The following is a 24,446-nucleotide window of genomic DNA, read 5'->3' as shown; positions in this document are numbered from 1 at the left end:
AAAGCCTACAAAGTAGATAAGCACCCCTTGCTGGTAGATTTTTTGGTGATTTCTAATTATTTAACCTTTAGACTATATTGATTAACTTTAAAGCCTAGAAGAATATTGTATTTTTAGAAAATAGGATGACATTCTTAATATATGAACAAATGGTATCAGGATAATAAAGGGTATTATTTCTGTTATAATGCTGATATTTATTATCTTTTTTAGATACACATTATTTTTTGTATACAGTATTTTCCATGCGTTCCTTAAAAGCTAAGAATCAGGTTATCTAGCCTTCTGAGTCATTTATGAGATGTGTTGAGGAAAAGCGAGAGAATTAGCATCCTAGAGGGAAGACCTCTTTAATTCCTTTAGTCTCGCAGATGGCACGGTAAGCCTTTGCAACATGACAGGCATTTCTGCTTGCAAAGCACATCTTTCTGAAAGGCTCTGGGCGCACGACTGGATTGCATCGTGATCGAACTCCAAAGAGGGCTTGGCAGTGAAGCGCATGTACCACTGGAACCTGCATGGGACTTACAGGAGCAACTTGAGGGGTCTGGCACTGCTGATTTTCCTGCCAGGACTTGACAAGTTCTTGCATATTAGGTGCCCATGTACCTTGAGGAGTCATCCAGTCATTTCCCATCTCACCATCATAGGTGCCTAAAAGACCAGCTACTTTGCCAAATGTCCAGCCAGACACTTCAACTGATGCTGCGTGGCTCATTCTGTAAACACGAAGTGTTATGAATGGTGTTCTCACTTTGATCTTTTCCTGATCTTTGATGATCTCGACTTCACCTTGAACCTCTCTAGGGCCGCTGACAGGACGTCCATTCACGGTAACGGTAAAGTCAGGTTTGACCTCCATTGTAGCTCCAGCTGCCTTCATAATGAAGTGTGGGGAAGGAGCAGACTTCTGATTTTCCATCATCAAGGAGTGAGTCTTGTACTGTGCAAGCAAAACTTTGCATGGAGAATGAGGTACTCGTAGAACTGCTCCATCAAATGTAAGGATCTCGGTTCCATCAACAACCATGGCTGTACGATTGAAAGGTGGTAAAAGATAACGAGCATGACGAGGGAGGAATTTGTAGTAAGTCCACACAATGTTATCAACTGAAGTTGGCATAAGGGCTTCCAACCACCACAATGCACGGTCAACGACTGGAACTGGATTCAGTGATACATAAGACAAAGCTTGAGGAAGCGAGTGCACTGGTCGGCGAATAGGTAGCTGTAACTGGAAGTGACGACCTTCCATCTGAACAGGTAGTAAGAGTGCTTGTTGTACAACATTCTTAACCCACATATCTATGCTCTTGAACATCATGTGATCCTAGAATAAAAAAGGAAAAATATAATTAAAGAATTTTCCCCTTAATAAATAGGATGCTGGTGTATATATTGAAGTATAACAAATTCTTTTTTCAATTATTCAAGTGGTCTTACAAAATTCATATGGTTGACAATCCAGTTAACGATATGTGTGGATTTCTTATAAAGCATGATGTTACGTCGCTGCATGTCAACATTCCTTCTGAGAGTAGACTTGATTTTGCTCAGAATCTGCTTCAATCCCTGGTATTCCTCTTGATGGTTCCTCCAAAGGGATTCAAATTCGGATTCTACATTCCTATAGACAGAACTCTCCTGGAACTCTGACCACCAGCGTTGAATTTCCTGAGGCATTTCACCAGTCTTCATACCGCGAGCAGTTCCCACCACAACTGTGAAAAAATATATATGTTTTCACAGGTTTTATTCCCAGCCTATCTACAAGTTTCCACAATGAAGCAGTTCAATTTTCTATATCTTTTTATTCCTAATTTTACCGTGTAATCTTCCATTTAAATTTTAAACAGTATAAATTTCAGTACTAACCCACCAACCTAATTCAAAAGACCTTACATGAGGCAAATGAAGAAATGTAGGTTTCTTCATACTTTAACCACAAAATATACTGATATGTGCAAGTTAATGCCTTTTAAATCTGTTAGAACAAATTTACAATAATACTTCAATTATATGAAAAACTGATAAGACTATCTCATAAGAATTACACTACCTTCCTTGACGACATTAGTTAATCCAGAAAATTGTTCTTTAAGAGTCCTCATCATGTCGGATACAGATGAGGATAAAGTTTGTTGGAAGTGAGCATACTGAGACCAAAGTTTTGAGCATCCTTCAGCAATGTTAGAGACAAGATCACTGTGAGTCCATTTTCTGATATTATCTAATCTAGGAATGACTAAATCGTTTTCTAAGTCAGAATAGATTCTTGAGGCTTCATTCTTGATTTCCTGCCATAATACTGACATTTGGGCAGAGGGTGATCCAGAACCCTCTTTTAAAACCTCTGTGCTCATAGAATCCATCCAGTTGCCTGCAGATGAAATGTGGTTCCTCCAGATATCTTGAAGTTCACTCTGAAAAATATAGAACGTCACTACAAGGTGCATTTGATGCTTTTCTTCATATTTAACTAAGAAATTGGAAGCTTAAAATTTTTGATTATATAAGGAAAATATATTTGATCATACCTTGATTTGATGCAGCTTTTCACCTTCATACTTAGTTTCCAGCTTCATCATTGAGGGAGAAGTAAGCATCAAACGAGCCATGCCGATTGGCCTTTTCTCCATGGTTTCTGGGTTGGCTTCTGAGATGCAGAGGTTGAAATCCTTCATTCCTTTCATACCAATCTTGGTTACATGCATTTTGTCACTTCCATGCTTCCTTGTGGTCATTTCTATAAATGCTGGCTTGCAAAGTTCAGAATAAATATCATAAGTTCCAATAAGAGAGGTCATAGCCTTGCCTTCAGCTCTTACTCCATAGCAAGAAGAACTCTGATGAGGATGCAGTGCTAGAGCAATGTCTACAGCCTTTTGATTTTCATTCTTCACCATGAAAGAAATAGCAGCATTTCTGCCAGACCTCATATCTATTCTTCCTGACATCAAGAAAGAAGTAGGAGAAGAGAGAGTCTTGTGGAATTTAATATCAAATCCATAATTACCAGGACCACGGGCAGCACTTACAATTACTTTGGGCTGAACTTTGAGTACCTGAAATATAAGTTTTATGAATTAAAATAAGAATATAGTTTTAGTAGAAGAATATTTCTTTATTTATTTAGGAGACTTAAGAAATAATATAGTTTGTATAACACACCTTTCCTGAAAGTTGTGCTTCAACGATGACAGTGTTTTTAGCAAAGATGCTGGATTCCAATTTTCCAATAATCTTATCTTCTGGTTTCTGGAAAATATCTAATTCTACAGTTCCTGTGATCTTCTGTTCATCTCTTCGAAGTTGAATATCCATTCGACGGTCCCTATCTAGACTAGGATGACTGATACGTCCTTCAAATCTAGACTCTCTATTCCAGTCGGAGTGAGATTGGCGTAATGCAATTTCATACTTTGCACTACTCATACCCTTGTGAGGAATGAACCCACAGTGGCAGTCAGAACAGGGTGTGCCAGTACAGTCATTACACTTGCATTCTCCCTCCATTGTGCGAGAAGGTGACATGAGTAACAATGAAAGAGAATGACGTTCATGGTTCTTGAAGTGAGCACGATAAAGGGCAGAAGAATGTGTTGCCATAGATGTCATGGATGATGAGGTAGAGGATAGGAGATGTTCCAATGCCTTCATAAGTTCAGATACTTGTTTGAGGTTGAGTTCTACTTCAAATCCTTGAACTCCACCCTCAGGAGAAAGTTTTAGCTTATACATAGCACCATTTGCAGGAGAGCCCATTTCAATGACCCACTTAGTACTGTATTCACCTTGTTGATTATTCATCTGAAGTTGGGTCCTTATTGGTTGTTGGAGTGATGGGCAGGAAATGTCAATCTGCAAATTATTAATATTCTTATGTTCCCAGAATTTCTTGTTATCACTGAATTGCTTACAGAAATCTTTTTTTAAACTTTTAGATAATTATTTAGCTGTGAATATATGGTTATCAAGAAAAAATATTTAAATGACTTCTTCACATTGCTATGGACTTACTTTATTTATTGAGTCTATCAATGAATTAAAAAAAGGACTATATTCAATTTTTCATTAGACAATAAAAAAAAATTTCTATCAAAAAAGTCATGTAATATCAGGACGTAAATTGTTCATTATACGAGGCAGTATAAAAAAGAATTGAAAATTAAGCTTTTTCCTGTATTGTTCAGTTATGAAGAGTACCAGTAAAAAGAGTCAAATCTATCTCAAATATAAGTAATAGTTTACCTTTAGATCAGCTTCCCTTTGGGTTGGAGTCCAATGATGCATTGCTTCCAAGTTCATTGTTGACTGTCGACCTTCAGGAGCATTAAGATCTACTTTGGTCATCATCTTGCAGTTGCGAAGTCCTTCACGCCATTCAAGAGAAGTTTGGGAATTCCACTTATACTCTTTGTTTGCGGGTGTCCTGAGTGTTCCTTCTGTCTCTACCTTTGGTCCTGAGGACTCTTTCTCTACCATTACCATAGCATTCATTTTGTACATTTGTTGGCTGGGATTAGTAACTTCTAGCATCAAGCTGTTCCTTCCAATAAACCAAGTGCGAGGATCGCTGAGCTTTAGTTCAGCTTTGAACTGATGCTGTTTCTCTAAGTAAATCCAGTTACCCCTATAAAAGTAAAATATCAAGAATATATTACCTAATATAAACAGGACATTAATATAGGATTATGCATGATAGTTATTGATACTAAAAACTTCAGTGTAAAAGTGTAACATTAAGAACTTACTGGATAACACAGTCTCGTAGAGTTGCTAATGGATTAACCAGTCTGACTTCAGCCTTGATTTTCTTATTTGGGCTACGATCAGCATCCCAGGCTAATTCTGCATTTGCTCTCTTGCTTTCGAAATCAATATCAAAGAATCCTTTCCTCCTCAATGGAGAAGAGCTCTTTGGCATAATGAGTTGATTAAAACTGAGGTGAAGAACTTTCTCGCTAACTATAACATTCATGGTCTTTTCTATCATTGATGGGACAATCATTTTAAACTGTACATTTGTTTCTTTTCCATCTTGAGTTGCCATGTTCCATTCTGTAGCAATAAGACGTTCTTCTCTGTTCTTTAGCTCAAATGTGAAGGCCTGCTTTCCATGCATTAATACAAGGGAAGTCGAGACTGTATAGGGTTGGAAACGAAGTAAAACAACCCTCATTTCAGTCTTAAACTGAGTGTTTCTAGAAGAGATCATAGCTGTGAGTGGTCCTTCTACTTGGAGAATAGGACTTTCTCCATGTTTAGCAACTGCTTTAACTTGATACTGAGAACTTCCTTGACCTGCTGCAGAAGCTTCAAGCATCATTTTCTTCATGCGTGCTGGGATATCAAGCTAGAAGAAGATTAGTCAATTAGTTTCATAGACAAGCGTTCAACTTATTGTTCTCTTATAAAAGTGAATTTTATTATGATCACCCAAAAGAAAAAGAAAAAAAAAATACTCACTAATAACTTCAAATGATGTGTTTCTCCAGACCGCATCAACATCATCTCGACTTCGATAACCTTTGCACTTTCTCCTTGGGAGACCACTTGTAATACAACTCCCTTTTTACTTTCTTGATTGTATAAAACAAGGTTTTTCTTATATCTGGCGCTTCCAATTTTAGCTAAAAAAAAAAAAGATATGGAAATTAAGTTCTTTTACCAGTTTGAAGAAAATAAACAGGCAAGAACACCTTTCCTATGATAAAGAAATATTTAGAAAACTACAAATAATAGAACATATTTATAGCTCTTATTCTAGGTATTCATTTAAAATCTTCGTAAAGAAAATTTGTTCCAATACTTAGCAGAAAGAAAATAAGTTAATGCTTGATGGACCATCTCAAAAGCAAAATCAACAACCTTGATATTGTACAAACCTTCAAGATTAGTTTTCAGTGCCATATCCATGAATGAGCTTCCTTCCATGACATGGGTGGCAGTCATTTCAACCTTCTCATTTCCTTTCTGACCAAACTTGAGTTCTGACTTGTACTGTGATTCACTTTCCTTCCTTACAAAAGAGACCAAGTGCCATTGTCGGAATGCAAGGTTTGTTTCAAACTTGCGCAGCCTTCTTGGATAAGGAATCATGGATCCCTCAATGTAACACATATCTGCGCTAGCTGTTGAAAGAGTTACAAAGATAGATATACATATATAGCTTTTTGAAATATTTCAACAATTCACCAAAGTTATCACATATATATACAAATTATATGTAATTTTTTATATGTTATGTCAGTAGCAATGATTATCATATGTAATGAATACCTTCAAAGTTGAGTTGGACACGTTCCCTAACTGCAGCTAATGTCTGCAGTGCCATATCCAATTTAGCTTCTTCTCCTTCTCCAATCATCAAGAACTTAGCTTCAATACCCTTTGTACTAGGATTGTACTGTCTGCTTTCACTGAAATAAGCAATCATCTCTAGTTGTTTTTCTGATTGAGTCCACTTTCTGGTCATCTGGATCTTGATACCTCCTAAACGCTCTGATTCAAACGTTGCAGAGATTTTCTTTGCCTCTCCTTCATTAGTAGAGGAAATAAGAGCATTGCATTTCCTTGGTGAGGAAGATCCTGGAGTTTCGAGCTCAATCTTTATTACTCTCTTTCCTCCAGTGTTTTCTTCTCTACCCATTACACGGATTCCTCTCATACCCGAGTCGGCCTTTTCTAAGAACACTTGGATGTTAGCAGGTGGACCAAGAGGAAGACCTTCACTGCGGAAAATATTTGGCATGTTGACATCGTAACAAAGTTTAAGTCCTAGCATTGGTTCCAGTTTCATTACACAAGACCGAGATTGGAATCGTGTGCTTCGTACAGATGAAGGATTGATTTTCGTCTCTTCTTGACCCATTACTCTCTTCATGAGGTAGATTTCACTCCTCATATTCAATAATTCCATTTTCTCTGGTATCTCTAATGTTACCTCAAAGCCTTGACCAGATGTGTATTTGGCATTAATGCTAGTTCCAACATTTGTTGAAATACGATTCCTCATTTTGATTCCAGTTCGAACAATATGGCAGTCATAGCCAATAAAGGCATCAATTTGAGTTGATAGACTTGGGTAGAATTTCATGACACCAGGAGTGCCGGACATTAGTCCCCTGACGCGAGATTCCATCTTAAGACCAACCATAGCAGTTCCCTCTAGTTTCATTTTGAGAGGTAATCCTTGCATTGTAGGCAAATGATAATCAAGGTAAAGCTGAGCTGCCCGTACTGTATCCAGGTTGTTTTCTGCAGCTCTATTAATCATGTCGTCAAAACTATCAAACATGTTATTGATAAGTTCTTCCATTTTGATATTTTTCATATTTCCCATTAAAGATCCAAAGGCCATTTCCTGATTATTAATGCGAGCATAGAAGTCTGCTTTCTGCATATGTCTGTTTCCATATAATTTATCAAAGAGATGAGAGATCTGTGACAAATCAATAGACCTCCTTTGCCTGAAAGAGCCTTGTAACCGTTCGTTTATCTTGTTGAATGTTTCTTCAATATTTGATGAGAGATCACGGAGAATCTGTCTTGATGAGGTTTTCCTCAGGTAACTTTCTGGGCCAAACATTTCTTCTATGATTGATTCAATTCCTTCAAATCGTGCTCCAATCTCTCCAATATTGAAAGGTGTTGCTCCAAGGGCTCCAGTAAGATTAAGGTTAACTGAGCGGGGAATGAAGGATCCTGGAGCATAGATGAGATTAGACTCCATACCAGCACCTACACCAAAGGTTGGGGCATAGTATGATAGGTCAACATTGCGAGAGATCTTTCGCCAGTCCTTGGTGAAGTTAGATGGCAGGACTATGGTTTCAAGCATATTTTTGAGATTTCCCTTAAAAGAAGCAGTTGATTCACGGACATTCTGCAGATGACTTAAGATGAAACTCCTCACTGCAAAGATGAACGTTAAATTTACATTCATTACCAGTTCTATATTTCAAGGAAAGTCAATAAGAAGTGCGCAAGAAATTTTATCAACAGGTTAATTTTTGGTTCAGAATTGACAAACATAAACTTACCCTGAGTATTTTCTGCAATAGCAATTTTATCTGTAATCTTCTTTAGATCTTCATATTTGGCACATTTGACTGCTGCTAGATATGATCCAATACGAACTTCAGTTTTCTTTTTTGGATCAAGTACAACATTAATCAGCTGTTTGATTGCCGGATGTATCTGTAAAAAACCATTATGAGAGAGAGGATTAAATAAAAATTATGCGCTTTACCTATGAATGTTAAAACTTAGCAACATCATGAGAATTTGCTTTTTTTTTTTTTTACAGGACTCTTTGATATAATAAGGCAGGTTAGTCAACATTGGTGAAAACTATTTTGTACTCCAAAGAAAGAAATGCTACATTACTTTGAAATAATTATAGGATACTCTAAAACTAATACTAAATTCTGGCTAATTTGATTTAGAAATTAAATATATCATAGTTTCCTCTTTGATGTTAAATTCAGATTGGACTTACTTCTGGGGTACAGCGAACGTTTCTGAAGGCTTGTGTGGCAGCGATGCGAATACCTTGGTCAGCCTCTGAATTTTCTATGCACTGCATGATTGGTCGAGCCATTTCTGAATTCATCACACCCATATTTCCGAGAGATTTGAGTAACACGAGAGCCTGCTTTCTAGTTTGTTCATTTGGTGACGGAGTGCAAACTTGTCCTACCTTGGTGCTTAGAGTCTCAGCCAACTGACGAACAGGTGCTTTTTCTTGGCATTTGGGATTTTGCCTGCAATAAGTATGCACCATGGATGCACCAGCTAAAGTGGTCCTTGGGAAACGTTGGTACTGTTCAAATAGAGGTTTCAAAGCTTCAATAGAGTGAATACATGGTCGGGGCATGAAATACATTGAAGCAGCATAAAGAGCAGCTCGTCCTCCAGTAGCCTTTCCAGAAACCAACTCTTGTACCATAACCTTAACTGCTCCAGATTCGTAAACAAAAGCTAATCCATCTAAGAACATACTTTCAAGCTTTTGACGTTGTTCACAGATCTGTCCACCACGGATCTTCTCCAGAGTTTGTGGGATTGCTTCTTCAGGTACTCGGCGCATATATTGTAAGGCTTTAGCCAAATAAGATGCTGTATCTTCTTGTACTCCATGCTTCATCTTTTGACACACCTCTTTGAGCATTGCATCTAGCTTGGCTACCATTGATGGGTCCTTCTTCATTGTATGCTGGTCGTAGCGAAGAGTCTTTCTGATAAAGCGACTAGGGAGGTGAGAAACTGCTGGTGGAACGTTGTCGGTTTCTGACTCAAATCGTAAAGTTGATTCTTGGACAGCTTCTATGTACTTATAAGAACCATAGGCTGGTCGGATGATGTTCTTGTCTTTACAAGTGATGCTGGTGTAAACACCTTTTGTAATTTCTTGTTTGCATTCTGAAAAGGATTCTTCCATAGGCAAAGGAGCCTTTAGCCAAGCTTTTGTTGACTCAGCTCGGTTGATAAAATGATCTTGGCAGAACCGATGGTTTTTCATTTTCATCACAACAACCTTCTCTCCTTCATTTTTCACCTCATACATAGTTGAACAGTTACCGATGATATCAGTCTGTATAAAACAGAAATAGTAAAGATTAATAGCCTTAAATTTATACTATAGATACCAATTTTTTCCTTCATAGAATCATATTTAATTATATATGTTACTGTCATGATTTATATAACAATATTTTACTGTTGTTATATTTACTAATACCAATCAGACTACTTACCTCTGTAAAGTTCAGACCCGTGTTGATAGAGGAGTTGGAAGGCAAAGTGTTCTGGAAAGCAGATGCAATTCCCTTTTTCATGTTGACAGACCAAACATCATCATCAGGATGGGCACAGGACTCCATCACCCGTCCATCGATGATAGACACGACCAAGGGGTACCTCTCGAGGAATCTAGCTTCAGAAGACCCTGAAAAATGTAAGTAACCTACAATAACACCTGGTCGCTAAAGCTAAGTGTTTATTTTTTTCAGAATTTGTGTGATAAATGCACGTTAAATTTTAGAATGAGGACTTGGATATTTACCTGAGCCACCTCCCATAGAGGGATTCTTCATCGTGATGGCCATGTCACAGGGAGAGAGCCAGGAAAGCTCAACCTGAGAGCGCCATTCTATGTCTGTATTGGCTCCTTCAACATCTTTGAGGTTAATCCTAGACTTCCCTGTGTACGAATACACGTAGGTCTTCTCTGGGGCGTAAAAGAGTTTGGGAGATCCGGCAACTGGACATTCTCTTGAGCATAGGTTAGTGGTTGATGGCCAAGGAGCTAGAAAAAGTATAATTGTGGAGGTGACACATGCATCCTGGTATAATGAGGAGTATCTCTTAAATCTCAAAAGGTAAATCATGAGAATGTACAAAATTAACGATTCGAGTTTCTAGCTCTAATTATGAGTAAACATTCATTTTTCAAACAGGCAGAAAATATATTTAAAAAAGGTTTAGGCTACATATACAATTTAATTTAGTGAGGTCTAGTTCTTAGAACAAATACATAGTAAGCAGCTCAAAATGAATGAATTTTGTTTATGGTTAAGACTAATTGCACAGTGGTGAATAATAGAGAATAATTACCAGCTGAAGCAGCCGCCAAGATGGCGAACACAAATAAGGCTGAGTAGGTCATGGTGTCAGCAGGCTGAGAGCACCACAACTTCTGATTATTCTCCTTGTGGGAGACGCTTTTATACTGCCTGGGACCGCTGGCATTTTATCGGTCACGTTGATAATCAGATAAGAAGAGAGAAATTTTTATCTTGGGTTGGCACACTCAGCCCTTTTGTGAAGTGTGTCTGGGTTTAATCATGGTGATAACTCTTCTTGTTATTTTCTATAAGCTTTTATTTGACGTTTTGTTTGAAGAATACCATAAGGTAGACAGGATCTGCTAGTCTAGGATTGCAATAATGTTCCAGAAATTGATTTTTAAGACAAAAGATATTTGATATAATAATTAATTTTGTTTGAACAGTTAATTTTTTTCATTATTGTTATTGTCATAGCTTATACTTCTATCTCAAAGGGCAAAACATCTAAAAAAAAAAAAAATTAATTTTCCGCTAAGCAATCGTTCTCCAAATGAAACGCTTGTATGGAAAGAGAAAGAACAAGAATCAAGAAGTTGCTCGTGATATTGATCAAAATAGGCTTTCTTATTTGAATTACTCATTACTCATTGAATTATTCATTACTTATTACTCATACTTTAATCCCAGGTAATATTTTAGAAAAAGAAAGACAAGCCAAATCAAAAGCATTAAACCTTAGTTGAAGGTTCAAAGAAGAGTCAGTATCCATCAGTGTTGAACAGATTCCATGAAAAAGTTAGATGCGAAGAAGTGTTTAGGATAATGACTGCAAGTTTTGAACATTTTTTAAGGTTTATCGTATACATCTCGAATTACCTAAATTGTGACTGAACAGTATTTCTGGCAACATTTAGTAATTAAAGCTCTTTTGACATTGAGTAAAAGTATATATGGAAATAGGGGGGAAATACAGGTTCTTTCACCGGGAAAACCTATTAATGTGTTCATTTACTAAAGCTTTTCTATTTATTTCATTTGTGGCCTAGATATTATTAACTACCCACAGTAGATGAGGATTATTATTATCATTTTTGTTTTTTTAGTATTCGCAGTCTACAGAGACTGGTGGTTTATAGTGTGGGGTACCGAGTTACATCCAGCTTCCCTAGGAATTCATCACTTTCCTCACTATATGTGTGATTTCAAGTAGCGAACTATTCTGCAGAAGTCCTGCGGCTATATAAGCTCCTATCTTCTCAAGTTTCTTTTTCAATAGATTAGTTATGGTTTCCGGTGCTCCTAGAATTATTGGTACCACTTATACCTGCATATTCCATAGCTTTCTCAATTAATTTTGTAAGTCCTGGTACTTTTCTATTTTTACCTCCCTTTATCTTCAACTCTTGGGTCCCACAGTACTGCAACATCTATGACTGATACTTTTTTCTTTGTTTGGTCGACCAGCGTGACATCTGATCACTACCTTATACTGTAGTGCGAGAATAATTTAGCCTGATCATTTTCTACCATAGATTGTGGTTGATGTTCGATGTTCGTACCTTGTTACTTTTGGTGTCTCTATGTTAACTAGAGCACACTTTTCTACTCCAAACTCCATCTTGATGTGTCTTATCAAAAAATGAAAATAAGAGCATTAAGAAATAATGTGTAAATGAGAGATAAAAATGATATAGATAATTATCACTTTACTTAGACGGTTGTTTTTCCAGTCCCATACAGCAGGGGCACCCCACTCTCTACAGGACCTCCACTGTTGTTATATCTCGTTTGTTCAGAGTATTCAACGTATCATATCACGCATTGCTCATTTACTGTTGATTCTTCAGTTTCCTCTTGAAAACCTTATTGTCTTCAATCATTCGTATGTCTCATAGGAGCCTATTATATAGTCTCGGGGCTGCATATATAAAGGCTCTGGAGCCTACAGTAGACATATATCTAGGTTCCAATAGTTTGTTGGCTGCGTTATATGTAGCAATTTTCTTAACTATTTTGGACGACCGGTTCTGATAATTTGGTGGGTTATTGTACATATAAATTCAATTATTGCTTTAATCACCAGCCAGTGTAAATCAGTTAGTATAGGAGTGATCCTTTCTCTAGGTGGGACACCTTTTATCAGTCTTGCTCCTCTGTTTATTATGTTTTGTTATTTCTTAAGTTGTACTTTTGGTAAATTGTCATAGATGGAGTTGCAGTAGTCAGTCCTGGTAATAGCACAGTTAATCACTAGTTTCTTTATAGAATTTTCATCCTGGCACTTTCTTATAAAAGCAATGTTTATTAGATGATAACCAGCAGTTTTTACTACATTATTTATTTGGGCATTGAAAGACAAGTTACAGTCAAGCAATATCCCTAGATCACGAACTTTACTAGATATCGGCACTGAGTCATTAAGTGATTGAAATTGTGATTGCACCACAAAATTAATGTTAGTGGAGTCCTATCAAATGAATTTCCAACGAATAGCTGAGTATTATTAGCAAGGTGTTGTCACCTATGTTGTTTATCCTCCTCATGGGTTTTGCGATGCATAGAACAGATGGGGATGGTGGAGAAGGATTGGACTGGATTTTTAATAGGAAAATAACTGACCTAGAGTTTGCTAATGACGCTGTCCTTATTAGCTAAACAGCACAAGTTTTGCCAGGCTTGCTTACCAGAATGCATGAAATATCACGGTAGGTGGGTCTCAAGAAAGAAAGACAGAGATGATGAGAACGGAAAATGCAATGGAAGATGAATTATCATTAGAAGGAGAAAGGATTAATGAGGTGGAATCATTTAAATATTTAGGAACTATGATCTCTAATACGGAGTTTTTAGATTTGGAATTTAATGATAGATTGAAAATAGCGAATCAGACAATTGCTAGGTTAAGTAAAATTTATAAGTCAAATCACCTGAAATTACATATAAAATCAGGCTATATATCAGGTTAATGAAACCGGTGTTACTGTATCGACGATATCCAACAGATTTTGTATATTTGAGAACGAAGCCCTCAGAAGAATATTGGGAATTAAATGGTAGGAGAGGATTAGAAATTAAACTTTGAGAGATTACTCAAATGCCATATGTGGATTAGATCATGGTGAGGGGTAGATAGAGATTGTTTTAGGCATGCTCTTCGCATTCCTCAAGAGAGATTATTTTACCATACTTTTCATTAGGCTCCAGAAGGCACTAGAAGAGTTGGTAGACCCAGGCCTACATGGCTGAGGACTATGTACTGTAAAGTAGATGAGGAATGGTAAGGTATTGATTTAAAAGCTCAAGATAGAGACGACTGGCGAAATCTAACCAAGGGGCTTTGCGTCAATAGGCATAGTAGATATATATATATATATATATATATATATATATATATATATATATATATATATATATATATATATATATATCGTCGGCGCCCACTCGTGTCCGAGTATTGGTTTCTGTCGCTAGCCATCAGCCTCCTATCAGAAGAAGGGTGGAGGAAACGACAGAATGCCAGTAGCTGGGTATATTGTTTTGGGTGGTCGTGGCTTTGCAACGGCCACGCACACACACTTGGCCCACATCGTTTTCACCGCGGCTCAAGACATATGAGACAGGCGGCTTCTCCGATGTTGGTTGCATCGGGCTGCCGGGTTCTTGTTATGTCAAGGCCCGCCTTGTTGCCTGCCCGACCATATACTCTGGTCACGCACTTTTGAAGTTCGATTGATTCCACGGCTTGGTCATAGCTGGAATAAAACTTATAGAATACCGTGCATTATATAGTCCTATGATTGAGAAGGCATGACTATTAGAATTCGATGCATACCTAGTATTGAGAGCAGGATTTCACTGTCTATGAAGATCTAATGCAAAGGATAGTCGTAACGAGACATTAGACCTTAAGTTCTTGGCCAACAAATTAAGATGCTGTTCAACAGCTGACAACCAAATAGGAGAACAATTTTCGAAAGAAGACAAATAAAAGAATGAAAATGCTTCTTCAGAATAGCCTGATCACCAAAAGTCCTAAGACTCTTTCAATAAGACAATTGTTTATTTAATTAATGAAACAAACCAAATATGTTTCTCAATAGTAAGTTAACAAGAATCACATTTCAAATTTTAAAAGATTTTTATAAAGTTAGGAAAAATCATTGCTGAGAACTGAATGTTGAGTAAACACTATCATCGACCTACTAACAATCATACTTTCCAGTTTTCTTAGCTACAACTTCATGCCTCATAATTTGTACCGTGTACTAATTTAGTTAGATCTGTATAAGGGATTCAGGAACCCAAGATAAGCATTATATTGAAGCACAAGAGTTGCATCATCTGCATATGCAACGAGCTCTTTTTCTAGGCCAAATTACTTACCATGAATAATGTATAAAAAGTAATGGGTCAAGAACACTACCCAGAGGTTCACCAGTTGTCACATTGTTATAATCACTATGGTGCCCATCAACAACAACTAAATTTTGTCATTTTGTACATTAGTGCAAAAGGCACTAAATATAATGCAAAATCATAGATTTTTAGTTTCTTGAAAATTACTCTTTATTGTGGAGCTAAGGAAACCTTCAAAATCATAAGCTGCTGACATTTTGCTTCATTACACTTAGTATCAGACCTCAGTGCCGGCTTTTTTTTATTTCAAGTCTCTACCTGGCTGGTTCTGTGACATGTCAAAGGTGAAATATTTAGTTCGGAAGTAAAGTAAATATCCCTAAAAGTTACGGTATTAGAACCGTAAAATGAATTTCCAACCTTCTGCAGAACATAAAATTAAGTCTACTTCTGTGGTCACTTTGCCTTCCTTCTACTTCGATAGATTACAATATTAAATTGCTAGATATTTTAGAATGGGTGGGACACACTAAGAATATATCAAGGTACCACCCATATTCAAATTAGCTTTCTTTTCATTCCATTCTATTCCAAGTCAATTATTTAAAAGATGCACTACACAAGTATAAAACTAATTTTGATAAGTCCTTTCAATGTAGATCATGAATGGGAAAGGCAAGGAACCGGTCAGTGCACTGTCATAAAATGTCTTAAGAGACCGAACATATCGATTTATGATAGAACTCACCCTGTCTCCATCCTACTAGCTAAGATAAGGATGGACCAGGCATTAGCTGCATATTACTGTGCAAGCAGACCTCTTTGATCCCCAGAGCCTGTTATCCCTAGTTCACAGGGAGAGTAAATTTGTGATTTTACCTTAAATCCATCATCCCGTGAGCAGAGACTAAACTCCAGGTCCACTAGTTGAAAGTCAGGGACAATCCCAGTCAGCTATGTCACTCAATCAATCTGCCCCTAAGTGTCATATCTTTTCATGTTTAGCTATCATCTTGCTAACTTGAGTGCATCCACATAAGAGTTGTTCATAGAAGTGAGCTGACTGATATTTAAGCCAATTAGTGTTAGAAACCCAATTACTCTTTTTAAAAGTGTTACATTAGTTAGTGAAGGTAAAGATGTCCCAGGAAGGTAATAGTTCAAGTTCTTTCTGCTCAATTAATATGAAGCTGATGATAGTCCTTAATCTCAAGTAATAAATCCAAAAAGTAAGCTTGCAACAAAATCGTGGAATGATCGAAAGCCCAACTCCAATTGCTAAGTAAAGTTTTGTTGCTTATCTGGTTATTTCATTGAGGAAGGAACCTATGAACATAGAAAATAATCTGCTGTGTATTCAGTTATGTTGATGTGTTTTACTAGTTATAATAACCCTACTTGTACAGCGACTAATGGTCTATTGGACTAGCTACTGCCTTCTCAAATTACTTGCAGGCTTCAGGAAAGTTCCCAATTACTTCTCAATTGCAATTACTATGTCGGTTTCAATCGGATCTTTCCTTCAGTTGAAGACGATAAATGATTGAGGTCTATTTGAATTATGTAGGGATAGTCACAGTAATGCCTATTTTTTTTGTAGTGAAAGAGCTTTTAGACATAAAGAATTGGAATTTTTCCATTTAGTTCCTTACATAGGGGAACACTTGAAGGTAATCTTTCTTCATCTAATCTCATAATCTCATGAAATGATGGATTACATAAAGGATTTTATGTAAAGGAACTTTTTCAGTTTTTAACTTGAAGTATACTGTTTAATTCCATTACCAGTCAAAGGCGCAAACATTTTCTTTGGACGATGAAAAAACAAGTACTGAATCGTAAAGGTCTTGATAGTTATATGAGGATGAGAGGGATAAATGTTGAAAAGAAATAGTATGTAAATTGTACGGTAACACACATAACCTCAATTGTTAATTGAAAGCCTACAAAGTAGATAAGCACCCCTTGCTGGTAGATTTTTTGGTGATTTCTAATTATTTAACCTTTAGACTATATTGATTAACTTTAAAGCCTAGAAGAATATTGTATTTTTAGAAAATAGGATGACATTCTTAATATATGAACAAATGGTATCAGGATAATAAAGGGTATTATTTCTGTTATAATGCTGATATTTATTATCTTTTTTAGATACACATTATTTTTTGTATACAGTATTTTCCATGCGTTCCTTAAAAGCTAAGAATCAGGTTATCTAGCCTTCTGAGTCATTTATGAGATGTGTTGCTGAAAAGCGAGAGAATTAGCATCCTAGAGGGAAGACCTCTTTAATTCCTTTAGTCTCGCAGATGGCACGGTAAGCCTTTGCAACATGACAGGCATTTCTGCTTGCAAAGCACATCTTTCTGAAAGGCTCTGGGCGCACGACTGGATTGCATCGTGATCGAACTCCAAAGAGGGCTTGGCAGTGAAGCGCATGTACCACTGGAACCTGCATGGGACTTACAGGAGCAACTTGAGGGGTCTGGCACTGCTGATTTTCCTGCCAGGACTTGACAAGTTCTTGCATATTAGGTGCCCATGTACCTTGAGGAGTCATCCAGTCATTTCCCATCTCACCATCATAGGTGCCTAAAAGACCAGCTACTTTTCCAAATGTCCAGCCAGACACTTCAACTGATGCTGCGTGGCTCATTCTGTAAACACGAAGTGTTATGAATGGTGTTCTCACTTTGATCTTTTCCTGATCTTTGATGATCTCGACTTCACCTTGAACCTCTCTAGGGCCGCTGACAGGACGTCCATTCACGGTAACGGTAAAGTCAGGTTTGACCTCCATTGTAGCTCCAGCTGCCTTCATAATGAAGTGTGGGGAAGGAGCAGACTTCTGATTTTCCATCATCAAGGAGTGAGTCTTGTACTGTGCAAGCAAAACTTTGCATGGAGAATGAGGTACTCGTAGAACTGCTCCATCAAATGTAAGGATCTCGGTTCCATCAACAACCATGGCTGTACGATTGAAAGGTGGTAAAAGATAACGAGCATGACGAGGGAGGAATTTGTAGTAAGTCCACACAATGTTATCAACTGAAGTTGGCATAAGGGCTTCCAACCACCACAATGCACGGTCAACGACTGGAACTGGATTCAGTGATACATAAGACAAAGCTTGAGGAAGCGAGTGCACTGGTCGGCGAATAGGTAGCTGTAACTGGAAGTGACGACCTTCCATCTGAACAGGTAGTAAGAGTGCTTGTTGTACAACATTCTTAACCCACATATCTATGCTCTTGAACATCATGTGATCCTAGAATAAAAAAGGAAAAGATATAATTAAAGAATTTTCCCCTTAATAAATAGGATGCTGGTGTATATATTGAAGTATAACAAAATGTCTTTTTTCAATTATTCAAGTGGTCTTACAAAATTCATATGGTTGACAATCCAGTTAACGATATGTGTGGATTTCTTATAAAGCATGATGTTACGTCGCTGCATGTCAACATTCCTTCTGAGAGTAGACTTGATTTTGCTCAGAATCTGCTTCAATCCCTGGTATTCCTCTTGATGGTTCCTCCAAAGGGATTCAAATTCGGATTCTACATTCCTATAGACAGAACTCTCCTGGAACTCTGACCACCAGCGTTGAATTTCCTGAGGCATTTCACCAGTCTTCATACCGCGAGCAGTTCCCACCACAACTGTGAAAAAATATATATGTTTTCACAGGTTTTATTCCCAGCGTATCTACAAGTTTCCACAATGAAGCAGTTTAATTTTCTATATCTTTTTATTCCTAATTTTACCGTGTAATCTTCCATTTAAATCTTAAACAGTATAAATTTCAGTACTAACCCACCACCCTAATTCAAAATACCTTATATGAGGCAAATGAAGAAATGTAAGTTTCTTCATACTTTTACCACAAAATATACTGATATATGCAAGTTAATGCCTTTTAAATCTGTTAGAACAAATTTACAATAATACTTCAATTATATGAAAAACTGATAAGTTTATCTCATAAGAATTATATTACCTTCCTTGACGACACTAGTTAATCCAGAAAATTGTTCTTTAAGAGTCCTCATCATGTCGGATACAGATGAGGATAAAGTTTGTTGGAAGTGAGCATACTGAGACCAAAGTTTTGAGCATCCTTCAGCAATGTTAGTGACAAGGTCACTGTGAGTCCATTTTCTGATATTATCTAATCTAGGAATGACTAAATCGTTTTCTAAGTCAGAATAGATCCTTGAGGCTTCATTCTTCATTTCCTGCCATAATACTGACATTTGGGCAGAGGGTGATCCGGAACCCTCTTTTAAAACTTCCGTGCTCATAGAATCCATCCAGTTGCCTGCAGATGAAATGTGGTTCCTCCAGATATCTTGAAGTTCACTCTGAAAAATATAGAATGTCACCTCAAGGTGCATTTGATGCTTTTTTTCATATTTAACTAAGAAATTGGAAGCTTAAAATTATTGATTATATTAGGAAAATATATTTGATCATACCTTGATTTGATGCAGCTTTTCACCTTCATACTTAGTTTCCAGCTTCATCATTGAGGGAGAAGTAAGCATCAAACGAGCCATGCCGATTGGCCTTTTCTCCATGGTTTCTGGGTTGGCTTCTGAGATGCAGACCTCGACATCCTTCAATCCTTTCATACCAATCTTGGTTACATGCATTTTGTCACTTCCATGCTTCCTTGTGGTCATTTCTATAAATGCTGGCTTGCAAAGTTCAGAATAAATATCATAAGTTCCAATAAGAGAGGTCATAGCCTTGCCTTCAGCTCGGATTCCATAGCAAGAAGAACTCTGATGAGGATGCAGTGCTAGAGCAATGTCTACAGCCTTTTGATTTTCATTCTTCACCATGAAAGAAATAGCAGCATTTCTGCCAGACCTCATATCTATTCTTCCTGACATCAAGAAAGAAGTAGGAGAAGAGTGAGTCTTGTGGAATTTAATGTCAAATCCATAATTACCAGGACCATGGGCAGCACGTACAATTACTTTGGGCTGAACTTTGAGTACCTGAAATATAAGTTTTATGAATTAAAATAAGAATATAGTTTTAGTAGAAGATTATTTCTTTATTTATTTATGAGACTTAAGAAATAATATAGTTTGTATAACACACCTTTCCTGAAAGTTGTGCTTCAACGACGACAGTGTTTTTAGCAAAGATGCTGGATTCCAATTTTCCAATAATCTTATCTTCTGGTTTCTGGAAAATATCTAATTCTACAGTTCCTGTGATCTTCTCTTCACCTCTTCGAAGTTGAATATCCATTCGATGGTCCCTCTCTAGACTAGGATGACTGATACGTCCTTCAAATCTAGACTCTCTATTCCAGTCGGAGTGAGATTGGCGTAATGCAATTTCATACTTTGCACTACTCATACCCTTGTGAGGAATGAACCCACAGTGGCAGTCAGAACAGGGTGTGCCAGTACAGTCATTACACTTGCATTCTCCCTCCATTGTGCGAGAAGGTGTCATGAGTAACAATGAAAGAGAATGACGTTCATGGTTCTTGAAGTGAGCACGATAAAGGGCAGAAGAATGTGTTGCCATAGATGTCATGGATGATGAGGTAGAGGATAGGAGATGTTCCAATGCCTTCATAAGTTCAGATACTTGTTTGAGGTTGAGTTCTACTTCAAATCCTTGAACTCCACCCTCAGGAGAAAGTTTTAGCTTATACATTGCACCATTTACAGGAGAGCCCATTTCAATGACCCACTTAGTACTGTATTCACCTTGTTGATTATTCATCTGAAGTTGGGTCCTTATTGGTTGTTGGAGTGATGGGCAGGAAATGTCAATCTGCAAATTATTAATATTCTTGTTATCACTGAATTGCTTACAGAAATCTTTTTTTAAACTTCTTGATAATTATTTAGCTGTGAATATATGGTTATCAAGAAAAAATAGTTTAAATGACTTCTTCACATTGCTATGGACTTACTTTATTTATTGAGTCTATCAATGAATTAAAAAAAGGACTATATTCAATTTTTCATTAGACAATAAAAAAAATTTATATAAAAAAGTCATGTAATATCAGGACGTAAATTGTTCATTATACGACGCAGTATAAAAAAAGAATTGAAAATTAAGCTTTTTCCTGTATTGTTCAGTTATGAAGAGTACCAATAAAAAGTGTCAAATCTATCTTAAATATAAGTAATAGTTTACCTTTAGATCAGCTTCCCTTTGGGTTGGAGTCCAATGATGCATTGCTTCCAAGTTCATTGTTGACTGTCGACCTTCAGGAGCATTAAGATCTACTTTGGTCATCATCTTGCAGTTGCGAAGTCCTTCACGCCATTCAAGAGAAGTTTGGGAATTCCACTTATACTCTTTGTTTTCGGGTGTCCTGAGAGTTCCTTCTATCTCTACTTTTGGTCCTGAGGACTCTTTCTCTACCATTACCATAGCATTCATTTTGTACATTTGTTGGCTGGGAGTAGTAACTTCTAGCATCAAGTTGTTCCTTCCAATAAACCAAGTGCGAGGATCGCTGAGCTTTAGTTCAGCTTTGAACTGATGCTGTTTCTCTAAGTAAATCCAGTTACCCCTATAAAAGTAAAAATATCAAGAATATATTACCTAATATAAACAGGACATTAATATAGGATTATGCATGATAGTTATTGATACTAAAAACTTCACTGTAAAAGTGTAACATTAAGAACTTACTGGATAACACAGTCTCGTAGAGTTGCTAATGGATTAACCAGTCTGACTTCAGCCTTGATTTTCTTATTTGGGTTACGATCAGCATCCCAGGCTAATTCTGCATTTGCTCTCTTGCTTTCGAAATCAATATCAAAGAATCCTTTCCTCCTCAATGGAGAAGAGCTCTTTGGCATAATGAGTTGATTAAAACTGAGGTGAAGAACTTTCTCGCTAACTATAACATTCATGGTCTTTTCTACCATTGATGGGACAATCATTTTAAACTGCACATTTGTTTCTTTTCCATCTTGAGTTGCCATGTTCCATTCTGTAGCAATAAGACGTTCTTCTCTGTTCTTTAGCTCAAATGTGAAGGCCTGCTTTCCATGCATTAATACAACGGAAGTCGAGACTGTGTAGGGTTGGAAACGAAGTAAAACAACCCTCATCTCGGTCTTAAACTGAGTGTTTCTAGAAGAGATCATAGCTGTGAGTGGTCCTTCTACTTGGAGAATAGGACTTTCTCCATGTTTAGCAACTGCTTTAACTTGATACTGAGAACTTCCTTGACCTGCTGCAGAAGCTTGAAGCATCATTTTCTTCATGCGTGCTGGGATATCAAGCTAGAAGAAGATTAGTCAATTAGTTTCATAGACAAGCGTTCAACTTATTGTTCTCTTATAAAAGTGAATTTTATTATGATCACCCAAAAGAAAAAGAAAAAAAAATACTCACTAATAACTTCAAATGATGTGTTTCTCCAGACCGCATCAACATCATCTCGACTTCGATAACCTTTGCACTTTCTCCTTGGGAGACCACTTGTAATACAACTCCCTTTTTACTTTCTTGATTGTATAAAACAAGGTTTTTCTTATATCTGGCGCTTCCAATTTTAGCTAAAAAAGAAAAAGATATGGAAATTAAGTTCTTTTACCAGTTTGAGGAAAATAAACAGGCAAGAACACCTTTCCTATGATAAAGAAATATTTAGAAAACTACAAATAATAGAACATATTTATAGCTCTTATTCTAGGTATTCATTTAAAATCTTCGTTAAAGAAAATTTGTTCCAATACTTAGCAGAAAGAAAATAAGTTAATGCTTGATGGACCATCTCAAAAGCAAAATCAACAACCTTGATATTGTACAAACCTTCAAGATTAGTTTTCAGTGCCATATCCATGAATGAGCTTCCTTCCATGACATGGGTGGCAGTCATTTCAACCTTCTCATTTCCTTTCTGACCAAACTTGAGTTCTGACTTGTACTGTGATTCACTTTCCTTCCTTACAAAAGAGACCAAGTGCCATTGTCGGAATGCAAGGTTTGTTTCAAACTTGCGCAGCCTTCTTGGATAAGGAATCATGGATCCCTCAATGAAACACATATCTGCGCTAGCTGTTGAAAGAGTTACAAAGATAGATATACATATATAGCTTTTTGAAATATTTCAACAATTAACCAAACTTATCACATATATATACAAATTATATGTAATTTTTTATATGTTATGTCAGTAGCAATGATTATCATATGTAATGAATACCTTCAAAGTTGAGTTGGACACGTTCCCTAACTGCAGCTAATGTCTGCAATGCCATATCCAATTTAACTTCTTCTCCTTCTCCAATCATCAAGAACTTAGCTTCAATACCCTTTGTACTAGGATTGTACTGTCTGCTTTCACTGAAATAAGCAATCATCTCTAGTTGTTTTTCTGATTGAGTCCACTTTCTGGTCATCTGGATCTTGATACCTCCTAAACGCTCTGATTCAAACGTTGCAGAGATTTTCTTTGCCTCTCCTTCATTAGTAGAGGAAATAAGAGCATTGCATTTCCTTGGGGAGGAAGATCCTGGAGTTTCGAGCTCAATCTTTATTACTCTCTTTCCTCCAGTGTTTTCTTCTCTACCCATTACACGGATTCCTCTCATACCCGAGTCGGCCTTTTCTAAGAACACTTGGATGTTAGCAGGTGGACCAAGAGGAAGACCTTCACTGCGGAAAATATTTGGCATGTTGACATCGTAACAAAGTTTAAGTCCTAGCATTGGTTCCAGTTTCATTACACAAGACCGAGATTGGAATCGTGTGCTTCGTACAGATGAAGGATTGATTTTCGTCTCTTCTTGACCCATTACTCTCTTCATGAGGTAGATTTCACTCCTCATATTCAATAATTCCATTTTCTCTGGTATCTCTAATGTTACCTCAAAGCCTTGACCAGATGTGTATTTGGCATTAATGCTAGTTCCAACATTTGTTGAAATACGATTCCTCATTTTGATTCCAGTTCGAACAATATGGCAGTCATAGCCAATAAAGGCATCAATTTGAGTTGATAGACTTGGGTAGAATTTCATGACACCAGGAGTGCCGGACATTAGTCCCCTGACGCGAGATTCCATCTTAAGACCAACCATAGCAGTTCCCTCTAGTTTCATTTTGAGAGGTAATCCTTGCATTGTAGGCAAATGATAATCAAGGTAAAGCTGAGCTGCCCGTACTGTATCCAGGTTGTTTTCTGCAGCTCTATTAATCATGTTGTCAAAACTATCAAACATGTTATTGATAAGTTCTTCCATTTTGATATTTTTCATATTTCCCATTAAAGATCCAAAGGCCATTTCCTGATTATTAATGCGAGCATAGAAGTCTGCTTTCTGCATATGTCTGTTTCCATATAATTTATCAAAGAGATGAGAGATCTGTGACAAATCAATAGACCTCCTTTGCCTGAAAGAGCCTTGTAACCGTTCGTTTATCTTGTTGAATGTTTCTTCAATATTTGATGAGAGATCACGGAGAATCTGTCTTGATGAGGTTTTCCTGAGGTAACTTTCTGGGCCAAACATT

At 37.0% G+C, this 24,446-nt stretch overlaps 2 protein-coding genes across 2 annotated transcripts; both read right to left on the bottom strand.

The window, feature by feature from the left end:
- Positions 1–183: 183 nt before the first annotated feature.
- On the bottom strand, positions 184–10,714 carry LOC137617374 (vitellogenin-like). Its single transcript, XM_068347397.1, has 15 exons — positions 10,621–10,714; positions 10,070–10,312; positions 9,762–9,952; positions 8,504–9,598; positions 8,046–8,202; positions 6,283–7,917; positions 5,889–6,134; positions 5,470–5,633; positions 4,755–5,356; positions 4,252–4,633; positions 3,172–3,861; positions 2,538–3,065; positions 2,060–2,423; positions 1,444–1,721; positions 184–1,330 (listed from the first exon to the last, which is right to left on the bottom strand). Exons 1-15 carry the CDS (start codon positions 10,670–10,672, stop codon positions 326–328), a joined length of 7,632 nt encoding a protein of 2,543 aa, XP_068203498.1. The 5' UTR covers positions 10,673–10,714; the 3' UTR covers positions 184–325.
- Positions 10,715–17,062: 6,348 nt separating this feature from the next.
- On the bottom strand, positions 17,063–24,445 carry LOC137617373 (vitellogenin-like). The gene is made up of 10 exons (XM_068347396.1): positions 23,137–24,445; positions 22,743–22,988; positions 22,323–22,486; positions 21,609–22,210; positions 21,105–21,486; positions 20,043–20,732; positions 19,409–19,936; positions 18,931–19,294; positions 18,315–18,592; positions 17,063–18,198 (listed from the first exon to the last, which is right to left on the bottom strand). The coding sequence occupies exons 1-10, from the start codon at positions 24,443–24,445 to the stop codon at positions 17,194–17,196; spliced, it is 5,568 nt and encodes a 1,855-aa protein (XP_068203497.1). The 3' UTR covers positions 17,063–17,193.
- Position 24,446: the final 1 nt, after the last annotated feature.

Source organism: Palaemon carinicauda, chromosome 23 (assembly GCF_036898095.1).
Source record: "Palaemon carinicauda isolate YSFRI2023 chromosome 23, ASM3689809v2, whole genome shotgun sequence".
Taxonomy (NCBI): Eukaryota; Metazoa; Arthropoda; class Malacostraca; order Decapoda; family Palaemonidae; genus Palaemon; species Palaemon carinicauda.
This window is presented reverse-complemented; position numbering and strand designations above follow the sequence as displayed.